The sequence below is a fragment of the Acomys russatus genome, chromosome 1 (assembly GCF_903995435.1).
Source record: "Acomys russatus chromosome 1, mAcoRus1.1, whole genome shotgun sequence".
Taxonomy (NCBI): Eukaryota; Metazoa; Chordata; class Mammalia; order Rodentia; family Muridae; genus Acomys; species Acomys russatus.
The window spans coordinates 43,672,871-43,685,063 of record NC_067137.1 but is presented as its reverse complement, the minus strand read 5'-3'; the positions used below and the strand labels follow the sequence as shown (position 1 = coordinate 43,685,063).

At 45.0% G+C, this 12,193-nt stretch overlaps 1 protein-coding gene across 4 annotated transcripts in view; it reads left to right on the top strand.

The window, feature by feature from the left end:
• Sntg2 (syntrophin gamma 2) overlaps window positions 1-12,193 on the top strand; it is a 206,040-nt gene that overhangs the window by 105,252 nt on the left and 88,595 nt on the right. For 2 of the 4 annotated variants that reach the window (XM_051144464.1, XM_051144472.1), the window contains exon 8: window positions 5,746-5,837. The exons of 1 other annotated variant lie outside the window; for it this stretch is intronic. In XM_051144464.1, the coding sequence (XP_051000421.1) occupies window positions 5,746-5,837 (92 nt within the window). Of the gene's footprint in view, window positions 1-5,745; window positions 5,842-12,193 lie in introns of those variants that run through there. One more of the 4 variants, XM_051144481.1, reaches the window with a different exon arrangement.

Here is a 12,193-nt window from a genome sequence, read left to right as displayed (position 1 = left end):
GACCACACCTCTGTGAAATGGAGAAAGAACAGCAGGTGACAAGTACTTGATCCAAGGATGACATGGAAGGGGACATGGGAGGATCCCAGAGTAAGAAAATTAGATATCAGAAACAGATCAAAGAAAAAAAAAGGGTGGGCGATCACAGCTGTCACTGTGGAATGCTCCCTTGTGCACAGAGACAGGGATGTGGTGATGCCTGTGACCCACCACTCAGAGATACCAGGGGATGCCAGCTTCCCTGTGTTACCACATGTCAGGAGGAGCATTCTGTCAGCCACTGAGATGATGTGGGAAGGACATGAGGAGGTGATGCAAGACTCAGTATTTTATCAGTGTTACCAGGGAGGTTTGAAATGGAAGAAAGGAATGTGTTAAAATGAGAGGAGGGCACACACACACACACACACACACACACACAGAGAGAGAGAGAGAGAGAGAGAGAGAGAGAGAGAGAGAGAGAGAGAGAGAGAGAGAGAGAGAGAGAGAGAGAGAGAACAGAAACACCACAAAGTGATAAAAGAAGGCTTATAAATAATATTTTTCAGCATTTCCTCTTCTTGACCAATTCCATCAACTCAAAGAGTAACACCAGGAACAGGTGTTGGTAGTTGCAAAGCTGAGTCAGGACACATGGCCCATTGGATGTAGACAGAGGTTCTTTAACAGGATGTGAAGTAGCATTGAACCTATCCAAGTGGGATGTAGTGATGGCCAATCCCATCGCTATGGATGTAGTGACACGTAGACCATAAGGGACAGAAAACGTCTGCCCTCTCTGAAATTTTGGGGGAGAGGGTAAGTTTAAAGAGGAGGCTTTTGTTTCTCAGTGCTCCATGGCTGTAACAAAACACTGAATAACACTATAGAGGATTTCTGGTTGGTTTGTTTGATTGCAGTTGAAGAGGTTGCAGTCATTGCCCTTTGACCCTGTTGCTTTGGGCCTGTGAAAGCCCAGTGTATCACAGCAGGCCTGCATGGTAGAAGCAGCTGCTTACACTGGTGGTCAGGAAACAGAGAGGAAAACAGAATAAGGGCTTAGGGTGCCAAGGACATGTCAACTGGCGCCTTCTCACTAAGTGCCACTTCTTTTTGGTGGAGGAAAGGCCTCTATGAGCACATTTGCACCTTGCATGGTTGATTTAGAGGGCCTGTCCCCTGTGTCCTCCATCCTTCTGTCTCTTATGCTCTTCCCACCTCCTCCTCCATGGGGATCCCTGAGCTCCGAGGAGAGGGATTTGATGGAGACCTTTCATTTAGCCTATTTCCCTCTCTATATAAGTGCCCCTTCTTAACAGATCCGCCACCTACCAGTAGTGGCACAGGCTGAGACTGAGCCTTTTAGCACATGACCTTTGGAACATGTGTATCCACACCACATAAGGAAATTTCCTAACTGCACCTGATGGGTGTTTTTAAGGTTGTGTACAAAAGAGGTTGTACCCAAACCCCCAGCACTGTTCCCCAAATATAGGAGATTGGTAATAGTGCTAAACATTTGTTTCTGTCTTGTTTTGTATATAGTAGCCTATTCCCAGGTGAGTGTGGTCCATGTCCTGCATGGAGCTAGCTGTGTGTTCTGAATGTGCCTGTGTGTTGAGATTGAAAGTCAGGAATAGTTATGGCCTGGCCCAAGGGAAAGCAGGGACCACATAGATGACACACAGCTTTTCCTACCTCCCATTAGAGGTCTGTGACCGTGCTGACTAGAGAGAGCTGGTGAGTGTTTGGTGGCTGCTAACCCTGGTGTAATGGGACTGAGAGCCACAAGGATTTCAACATCTGTTTCTTGGAAAGGAAAAGTCACCACAACTCCAAGGCCACCATTTCCCTTGAAGGATAGAAGAGCCTATCAGACTCAGAAACGTTAAAGTAACTTCCATTCATGGGCTTGGCTGGAATCTGAGGCCTTGTCGCACAGTTGTCAGTCAGCTAGGAACTCCTGCGAGCCCCCTTCCTAAGGGCCTGTGGAGAGCTCAGCCTTTGTGGATAGGCTCACATCAAACACCTGGGAGCCCCATTGCTCAGGGCCAATGCAGAACAACACAGATGGTTGATGAGTTTCCCATTCATTCTATAGATTTCCATTCTCCTTTTATTTTGTTCTTTACAAGCTAAAACTATTAAACCCTAATATCTATTTAAACACAAGGACCATAATCATTCCATAAATCCATACAAAATGGCCTCTGGTGAATACATGTTACTGAGGTAAACTTGCTTCTGCCTAAGCAGACTCTGTTGGGTTGCTTGTTTGTATGAAGCCAACATCTGCCCCATAGAGGTGATTGCTGACATGGAAAAAAATCCCAATGGGCTTGTAAAGAAAGTGTCCATTTCATCATTTCTTAAATTATTATTAATGGGAAAATAAATACCCAGTAAGATTGGGTAAACAGACCTATGTATTTTTTTCCAGGCTCTCGGATGCTTGATGTTTTTATATAGATAGATGTTGCATATTATTAAATATTTCACTGCATCTTATGCCATCACCACTGATTAAGTTTCTTGATGTTCTACTGTCCAAAGAGATCCTCCACAAGCTCGCAGTCAGCCCCCTGTCCCCAGCTCCAGTCACTAAAAGCCACTGCTTTCTGCCTCTGTGGATTTTCCTTTTCTGGAAATGTGTATCAATATAGTCATACAATCTGTGACCTTGGCCTTCAGTTCCTTCCACTTAGCGGGATGCTTTCCAAGTTCATTGGTAGTATGAGTCTGCCCGGCTGCATAGCTCTGCTTTATATGGATGTAGGGCATTTCTCCATCCACTCTTCAGCTAATGGACATTTGTTTCTATTTCTGGGCTGTTATGAATTATGCTGCTGTGAACATTCATCAACAGGCTTTGTTTGGACATCTTTGTTAATACTCTGCTTAGAGAAGGGGATTCTGGGTCCTGTGGTAATGCCATGTTTGGCTTAGAGCATCTGCCAGATGCTTCCCTCTGTGGTCCTGTCGTGTTGTGTCCAATCAGTGTAGCCATAGAACTTTTGACAGAATATAGTTTGGTCCTTAAAGGAAGGAATTTGTAACTATTGATTCTAAGTAGTTATTTTTGTTTTTTATAACAACTATTTATAGAATTAATCATTGCAAATAGCAGGTTGGGGTGATAGCTTAGTCAGTAAGTTGCTTGTCTCAAAAACGTCCTCCAGAACCCACAAAAAGGGCTGAGATGGATGGACACAGTTGCAATTCCAATGCAGGAGAGGCAGAGAAGTGAGCTTCCTGGGATGCCCTAGCCTACTTGGTGAGCTGCAAGCTAGTGAGAGAGCCTGATTCAAAGTACAATGTGGACGGTGCCTATGGCAGGACAGATGAAGTGGTCCTTTATCTTCAACACACATGTGCACATATGTGCATGTATCCCTTAACATATATAGATCTGTTCACAAATGAACATGATCCTCTACACACATGTCAAACACACATGCACACCACACACACACACACACACACACCAGTTAGCACTGACCACCTTTTGAAAATGGATATGCTTGTAACAAACAGAACAGTATTGGGACTATTCAAAATTTTTCTTTGTGGATACAGAAGAAAAGCTGTCAGGCACTGAGAAATTAATGAATAGGAAACATTTTAAATTTCTTCATTTACTACTCATAGCTTCTTCGGACACATGTCTTTTGGTGTCACTTATTACATGTCACCTAGAACAATAGTGTCACCTGACAGCTTTAGGGGGGCAGAGGCAGCTCAAAATGTTTTCATACTTCTTTGAAGTAATGACAAGTTGTTTCTGGATATAAATGAAATACTTTGGAAGGGGTTCCATGGACCATCTTAAAGTGTGATTGGAAATGCAAAAAGGAAAAAAAAAAAGCTGGGCACGGTGGCATACACCTGTAATCCCAGCACTTGGGGAGACAGGAGCAGGTGGATCTCTGTGAATTCAAAGCCAGCCTGATTACAAAGTGAGCTCAGGGCAGCCATGACTACACAGAGAAACCCTGTCTCGGAAAAATAAAACAAGAACAACAGACTATTATGTCCTACTGCAAAGACAGCACTCTGTAATGGAAAGTAACAGAAGCCTGGGCTGGGGTAAATTCTACTAGGCAGCAACTATATGTATCTGGGGGCATAAATGAACAGAGATACACTCAGTTGTTAGTATGATTTGTTTAAATAGAGGTCAACACTTCTCATGGCTCTCACCACACGTAGGAAGATGGCAAAGTGTTTTGTAGTGCTCGTCCTCACAGATATGATGTGGGTAGAAGAGGGACACTGGCTTGCTGCACTATGTATGTTGCAAGGTGCAGAGATGGACTGGAGACGAGCAATCAGCCTCAGAGCCTTCTTGTCCCTAGGTACCCGATGTCCATGTACACTGAGGAAGACTGACTAGGAATGAGATGGCACAGTCAGGTCCTGACATGCAGGATGGTGTCTTGCTTTTCTGTTCCCTTCTCAGTGTCTTTTCCTGCAGGTGGCTAGTGGGGTAAGGGGCAAGGACCTGCCTTCCTGTTTCATTCTTGAGAGCATTACACCCTCACCATGATGTGTTGTAGCCAGTGTACAATAAGCATGCCACTGTGCAGTCCTCGGCACTTCCACTTGCTTTCAAGGCCTCAGAAGACCCAGTCTCGGGGCTGTCTCTCTGCTCGTGGATTCTAGAGGGTTTCTTATGTGCTGCCAGATGTTCAGTCTCTGAGAGTCTGTCAGTCAGGCAGTGGTGCTTAACCATCTGCTTTAGAAGACATCACCACAAAAGACGGAGGGACTGACACACAGGCTCTGCCCACACTCATGTCTGTGAAGGAAATAATGGGGCTGGAAGTAGTTACAGAATATAGTCTTTTTCTTGGACCTGCCCTCGGAACCTTGAATAAATGGTTTAAACAGCTTTGGGGATGCCCCCAAGCTTCCCTTAACTATTCTTAATGAAATTACAAGTTGAACTTGATTGTCGAACTTGTGTGGTGGCAAGGTTGTTCTTAAAGAGAGTTGTGTTTATTGGGCACACATTGTCTCTGGGCTGGATTGGATGCATTGAGGGTGAGCCTTCCTGTGTTAGCCCCAGGAAAACCTTGAATCAGACTATCTCCCATAACAATGAGATACTTATCTGCCAAAAGACACAACAGGAAGAGCTATGGATCTCCCGGTCTGTAAAACTGTGATGGTTACAAATGATAACCCTGCCACATGTTTTCTCTTTACACAAGCAAATTCACTGCATTTGTTAAAAAAAAAAAAAAAAAAAAAAAAAAAAAAAAAAAAAAAAAGCACAAATGAATTTTAACCCAGTTCTTCATAGATGGTTATGATGGTGGTGATGGTCATGTTGCAGGGTTGCCCCTTCTGTGACTGTATTGTCTACATTCTCACACTGCGTGACGGCAGCAATGAGAGACCCAAGTGTCACCTACCAATCAGCAACTCTGAGGAAATACGCTGTAATAGTGGAGCAGGATGAGAGACTGCAAGGGCTCCTGATCCTAGTGTAGGCACTGCCCTGCTCTGTATCCTGATAGTGCCTTATGACATGACAGGCAAGTGATTGCACTAGGAGCACTGATGCGGAGACCTGGTCCTTGGAAACACGGTGAAACCTCTGTCTAATGAGAGCCACCCTCCACTTCCGTTCCCCATCCCTGAGAGGGACCTAGGAATCCACTGGAAGCCCCTGTGCTGTGCTTAGCCATCTTGTAGTCCTATAGTCACACATGATGTAGTTGAAAACTACATCTGCAATGAATGCCTCTCATTTTGTTTCAGGGTCCCCAGGGCCATCCAGTGATCACAGCAGCAGGGCCTCGTCGCCTCTCTTTGACAGTGGCCTGCACCTGAATGGACACTGCAGCCACACAGTAAGCACGTGCAATCCCCTGACCTCATAACTTGGGAACCCCAATCCCAAGGGCCCTGGGTTGTGGGGAAAGTGATCCATGACCCAACAGAGGCTCCTGCAGATGTTCTGAAACAGTGAAAATGGGGATTAAAGTCAGTTCTGTTGGCATTTACTTCCATGCACGTTTTTGTCCTTAGACCCACTAAGATGCCATTAACCAGCAGTTTGTAAGTACATGGAAAGTGAACACTATTCTTCATTTTGAGTCAAAATTCAAAGTAGCCCCTAGGGTTTAAGCAACGTTAACAATGGGGTCTCATGTTGTCTTTAGGAGACTTCCAGAAGACTCACATGAAAGGGGAACAGTGTGAGTTTATCCCCAAGTTCATAGAAAACATCAAGGAACCATGAGCACTCTATATTTGCTGAGAGGCTTAACCCTGTGCCTTCTCTTCCCCATCCTGAAGCCCTAGAACTGAACAAAGGAAAGGAGCCACCACCAGTGTCTGCTGCCCTGGGTCAGCCTCCTAAGGCTGAGACCAGTCTCTCTCTGGGCAGGGGGGACTTATTATCCACAACGACAATCTTAGTGCAAAAGTAAAATCTTAGCATCCCACAACTGGTTCAAAAGTGTACGTTATAGTAGTTCCTATCACACTCCCACATTCAGGTAGAACCCAGGGGAAAAGAGTCAAGTTTCTTCATTCAATTACAAGATGCCGTAACTTCTCACTTTGGTAGTTTAAATAGCTTTCAGTAATTAAAAATATGGCTTTTTATAACTAACAAAGAATAAATAACTTACTTACAAGTCATATCTCCTAGTCTTGGGCTCAGAGAGGCCTATCCTAATCTTCACAGCCATCACTTGATTTTAAAACTTCATTTTGAACCAGGCACATTGCCATACCTCTATAGTCTCACCTACTCAGGGACAGAATCATCACCTGAGCTCAGGAGTTTGAAGCCAGCCTGATTACATTATTGACAGTCAGCTGAGGCAAGTGGTCCAGTGGCTGTTTTTCTGTTACCCTAGATACAGGATGATGAACCAGGACAATCAGAGCATCAGTTCTATATTTCCAGCATCTCCAAGAAGCCAGCATTCGTCAGCTTTCACAATAGAAACTCCGCTACTGTCCACAGAGCACTGCGCTTAGGTGTTTGCACACTTTGCTGCGCTGTGACATAGGACCTGAGATAGACATCTTAGTCCTGCTTCTTATGAGAGAAGGTAGAGAAGACACCCAGCTAGGAGCATGCTCTCTGTGAGGGACGACAGGGTTGATGACCTATTTGGAGACTTTGGATCACAAAAACAGGGAAGGAAAAGTGAACTATGGCTGACAGTGGCATGGTGGCTACATTCAACAAGGCAATAAAGCCAAGAGGCGAATGAATAGTCACTGTCGTCAAATCTACCATAGCATAGTCACTAAGGAAGCTGAGAGATAAATGACACGATTGACAGAGTGAGGGCACGCCTCTTCCCTGAAGTGAAGCAAGGAATCTCTGTTTTCCAAATAAGAAATATGTAAGATGTACTGTGTGTGAATAGTGCTTAAAGGGGGCCGCGGTGCTTCCGTCAAAATAACCCATCATCTCTGACACCAAGCAGTTACCTTAAATTACATACTGACAGCAGTCTTCATTACCTGGTTATTAAAAAGTGCTTCCTCTTACAAAGCGCTCCTCCTAAGCTGGGGGAGTCAGCGTCAGCTTTTGAAGTCTGGCTTGTATTCATCTCTCACTCTTATACCTTTGATTCCTGAAAACTGTTTGTAATTTTTTAAAAGAGTTTGAAGTTCAGAGGTCCATATTCTATTTGGATGGCGATCTAAATTGAAATGTGACTATGCCTTATCGATATTTGGATCTTGTAGGAAAAAAAAAAAAAAAACCACTTTCCTCATAGTGCATTGGAATCTGGTTTTTTCTTTTTAAACAACTACAGATGATATATATACCTTTTCCCATAAGAAGAGACCTACTTATAAGAGTCATATGAACAATTATATTCTAAACAAATTAATTAGTTACTTTTCTCTCTCCTAAGACAAAATACCCCAGGGAAATAACGCCAGGAAGGAGGGGGGGGGGGTTGTTTGGCTCGTGGTTTCAGAGGGGTTTCAACCCATCATGATGGGAGGGAGTTTGTGGTAGACGAGCATGTGGTGGAGGCTCCTTACACCACAACAAACCAGGGAGCAGCAGCTGTGGACTCAAGCCTCAGATGCAACCTTCAAATACTTCCTTAGTTTCCCTCTTACCCAGCAAAGATCCCAGATCGTTCGGAACCCCATAGGCCAGGGACTCAGCATTCAAAGCAAGAGATTTCACATTCAACCTACAGCACCAACTCACATTTAAAAACCACTGCAATGTTTATTTAAAGACCGTGTTTTAGTAAGATAAGGATAGTTTCCAAAATCTGTGTGGTTTAGCGGAGTAGAGTGCAGATGTCCAGATAAATCTGCTGAGCAAAGAGTACTTCCTGGCTGCCTTTCTACAGTCATCCTCTGCATTCTGAGTGTCCCCCCCGCCCCCCACCAGGCATCAGAGGTGGGGGAGGGGCAGTTCCCTCTGACTCTCAGAGCTTCCTGCTTTCTCTTCTCTGTGTGAATACATGGGTGCAATTATGTTTGAATTGATCCCAATCCCTCCAGCTGTTAAAATCACCTCTATCAACGTAACTGTCCAGCTTGCTTCCTGTTCTGAATGGTTTTCCCCAGATAATAGTAGGTACTCAGGTGGTTTAGGAAGTCAGGTCGGCTACCTGGCATGTTAATTCAGAATGACATTGTATTTCTTGACACAGAGTATCCTAGCCTAGCTGTCTTCTGCCTAGCTGTGCCTCTCCAGAAGGGGAAAAATCACAAACTTGCCTTTCACAGGAATGCTGGGAGGAATATTCAGACTTATCTCTCCTGTATCCTAGCTCCCCAACAGGAACAGAGGAGGAGTGGTGGGGTTCCTGCCCCACACTGGAGGTTTGTGTTTGCTGCCTGTCTTGCAGCAGAGATGCTTTGAAGCTCTGTTTGCAGACTCAGCAGCTTGCTGTTACTCAGGACAGCTCAGGGTCTGCACACTGTTCTATGGCCGAGTTGCCATGGCACTAGTGGGCAGCTTCCATGGCAAGCAATCTCCTGTGCTGGCCCATGTGAAGTAACACTTCATGGAGGCTGGGGACAGTACCTGTCTAAGAAAGGCCTGTACTATGAGCAGGCTGCCCAGGGTCGATGCAGAAACACACGCAGACCCCACAGAGAAGGAAGTGTAATATTCTGAGTTAGATGGCACCAAGCTTGGGGTCCAGATCCTAGAAACAGTGTAAGAGAGTGATGAACTTTCTGGGTAAATAGTATTGACTTTCACATGGTACGTGCAGGTGCCCCCAGAACCACTACCATCTGCAGAGGCTCAGTCTCCTGCCTATGTTGGTTTTCTGGCTGCTCTCACATAGTGCCTCATGCTAACATGTTAAGATAGAACAGGTGTGTTTTATCTCCCTGCTTCAGAGGTTTCAATCTTCATCACAGCAAGAAGCCTGTGCTGGGCCTAAGCTCCTCACCTCACACCTACAGAATGCGCAGAAGGGACACCTGAGTTCATTGACTGTGTACCTTTACTCTATTACGCCATCTCTGCCCTGCCTATGGGTTGGAACCACTCACATTCAGGACATATATCTCCCGCCGCCTTTAGGTAGCCCTCACTGGGAAACACAAAGAGAGAGAGAGAGAGAGAGAGAGACAGAGAGAGAGAGAGAGAGAGAGAGAGAGAGAGAGAGAGAGAGAGAGAGAGAGAGAGAGAGAGGGAGGGAGGGAGGGAGGGAGGGAACCAGAGACAGAGACAGATGGAGAGAGAGATAGAGAGACAGCGAGGCAGAGACAGAGACAGATGAGAGAGACAGAGATAGAGAGACAGCGAGGCAGAGACAGAGACAGATGAGAGAGACAGAGATAGAGAGATACAGAGAAAGAGACAGAGACAGACAGTGAAGACAGAGACACAGAGATAGACAAACAGACGGATACATGCACAGAGACATACAGACATACACACAGAGACACATAGGCACACACAGAGACAGAGAAAGAGAGACCAAGAAAGAGACACAGACAGACACATACATGCACAGAGACATATAGACACACACACACAGTGACACATAAATACACACACACACACACACACACACACACACACACACACACTGTGGTATGCTTTACTTAGACCTTATCAATCCAAATAAGTTAACAGTCAAGATTAGCTTTCATTCCAGGTGATGTCAGAGCTGTGTTTTCAGGTCGGTAAAGCAAGAAAGGTGATACCAGTGCAAGCTGTTGCCCCACCCTGAAATCTCAGGGGTTTCCTAGAAGGTACCAGGACTGTTGGGAAAGCTTCATAAGACAGAGAACTGCTATCAGCAAAGAATCTCACAGGACCTGAAGGCCCTTCTGTGACTTGCTTTCTCAAGTGAGCAGAATGCACTTTAAGTGTTGGTTCTCGGTCGTGAAATGTGAATTGTGGCAGGCATCCATGCCAGTTGACACTGCAGAGCTACTGTAGAGTTGTCTTGGATTTATGGAAACTCCTGCCCAGTGTAAAAAACAAACAAACAAAAAAAAAAAAAACAAAAAGCAAACAAACAAAAAAGCAAGGAATTGGCTTTTGTTCTACACTGTATTTCAAAGTGGGCTTCACTTCCCTGTTATGGTTCAGGTGTGAAGTATTCCTCAAAACAGTTATATGTTAAAGGAAGGTTCCCAGATGCTGGATCCAGTCGATGAAGGGTGGTTTAATCGTCACTGGAACAATAGGTTAGTCATTGATGGAGTCGGAATTTGATATTATTAGGAAGCCGTAGAAGCCGAAAGGTGAAGACTGATTGAAAGTGGTAGCCGTGCCTTCGAGGTATAGATCTTATCCTGGCCCCCTCTTGTTACACGCTCAGCTTCTAGGATGCCCTGGGGCCAACAATTCTCTTCCATATTATGGCTCAAATGTGAAACAAAACCAACATGCTTGTGTGTTTGAACACTTGGTCCTCAGATGGTAGCACTGTTTGAGGAAGCTGTGGAACCATTTTACCTGACTGGCAGACACAGGTTTGTACAGTTCTAGCCAGGTCACTGCTGGATGCAATGGGCCTGCTGCTCCAGTGGCAAGCTGTGCCTGTCACCACCATGGACTGCGTTCTCAAACTGTGACCCAAAATAAATCCGCCCTCCCATAAATTGTCAGGTATTATTCACAGTTATAGAAAAAGTAACTAATTTTCAACAACTACGGTCTTTCACTGTAGTGTTTTAGTCACCTATCCCCTACCCCCCCCAAACCCCACCCCCACCTCCAAACCCCATCTCACCACCACCACCTTTCAGGCCCACAGTGGTAGAGAAAGCCATGAACCATAAGCTCTGAAACAGCCAAAATAAATTATTTCTCCCTTTTCTGGGGTATTTTATCACAGCAACAAAACAGCGGATACCCTCTCAGCTGAGGAGAAGAAGGCTCTGAGAACTTGTTGTACCTCCTTAGTCCTCCCCTGCAGCAGCGCATAAGAGTTTACTAAGGCAGGTGGAGATCCAAGCAAATCCTCAGTTCACAGCATGGTTCCAGTCCAGCATGGGTTATAGCTTAAACTTCTATTCACAAAAAAATACCTCTAAGGGCAGAACAGCTCTGTGCCTTTTTATTAAGACCTTGGATTTGCAGTCACTCTAGTTTGCTTTTCTGCAGACTACAGGTATGGGGACACAGAGTCAAAGGGGCAGGCAGAGCTAGGTGTCCAAGGAGCCAGGCCTGCAAAGGGCCAGTGTTGGTGGAATTTAGGCCAGCTATATATAGGGTCAGGCTTGATGTCCATAGGCCAACGTGTGTACAGAGTTCGGACTGACGGGGCAGGAATCCCGGCAGCTACCTCTTCCATGGCAGTAAATGTTTTTGAACGTTTTTTTTTTTTTTTTTTTTTTTTTCAAATTTAGCAGAATAGTGTTGCCACACTCTGCATTGTTTTTCTTTTCTTTTCTTTTCTTCTTCTTCTTTTTTTTTTTTTTTAAATCAACTGTTATTCTCTCTTTGTCAGATGCTATAGCCCAGACAAGTAGACGTGGATAAAGCTAGAGTGGGCTGTGCACACGTGAAGTAAAGGAAGGACACAGGCTACGGGCAAAGTGATAGGCATCTCCTCTATCTGCTCTCTGGGGGGAAGGCGTCCAAGCCAGACCTCAGACATTGCCACCTGTAATCTTGCACAGAAATAAAATATACCATAGTTGGGACTTTTCACAGAAAAAAATCTTTAAATACTTCTTGGGTGCTTATAAGTGGCAGTTTCCTCTAAGGACAGTCGACCGAGTCCCCATGGGA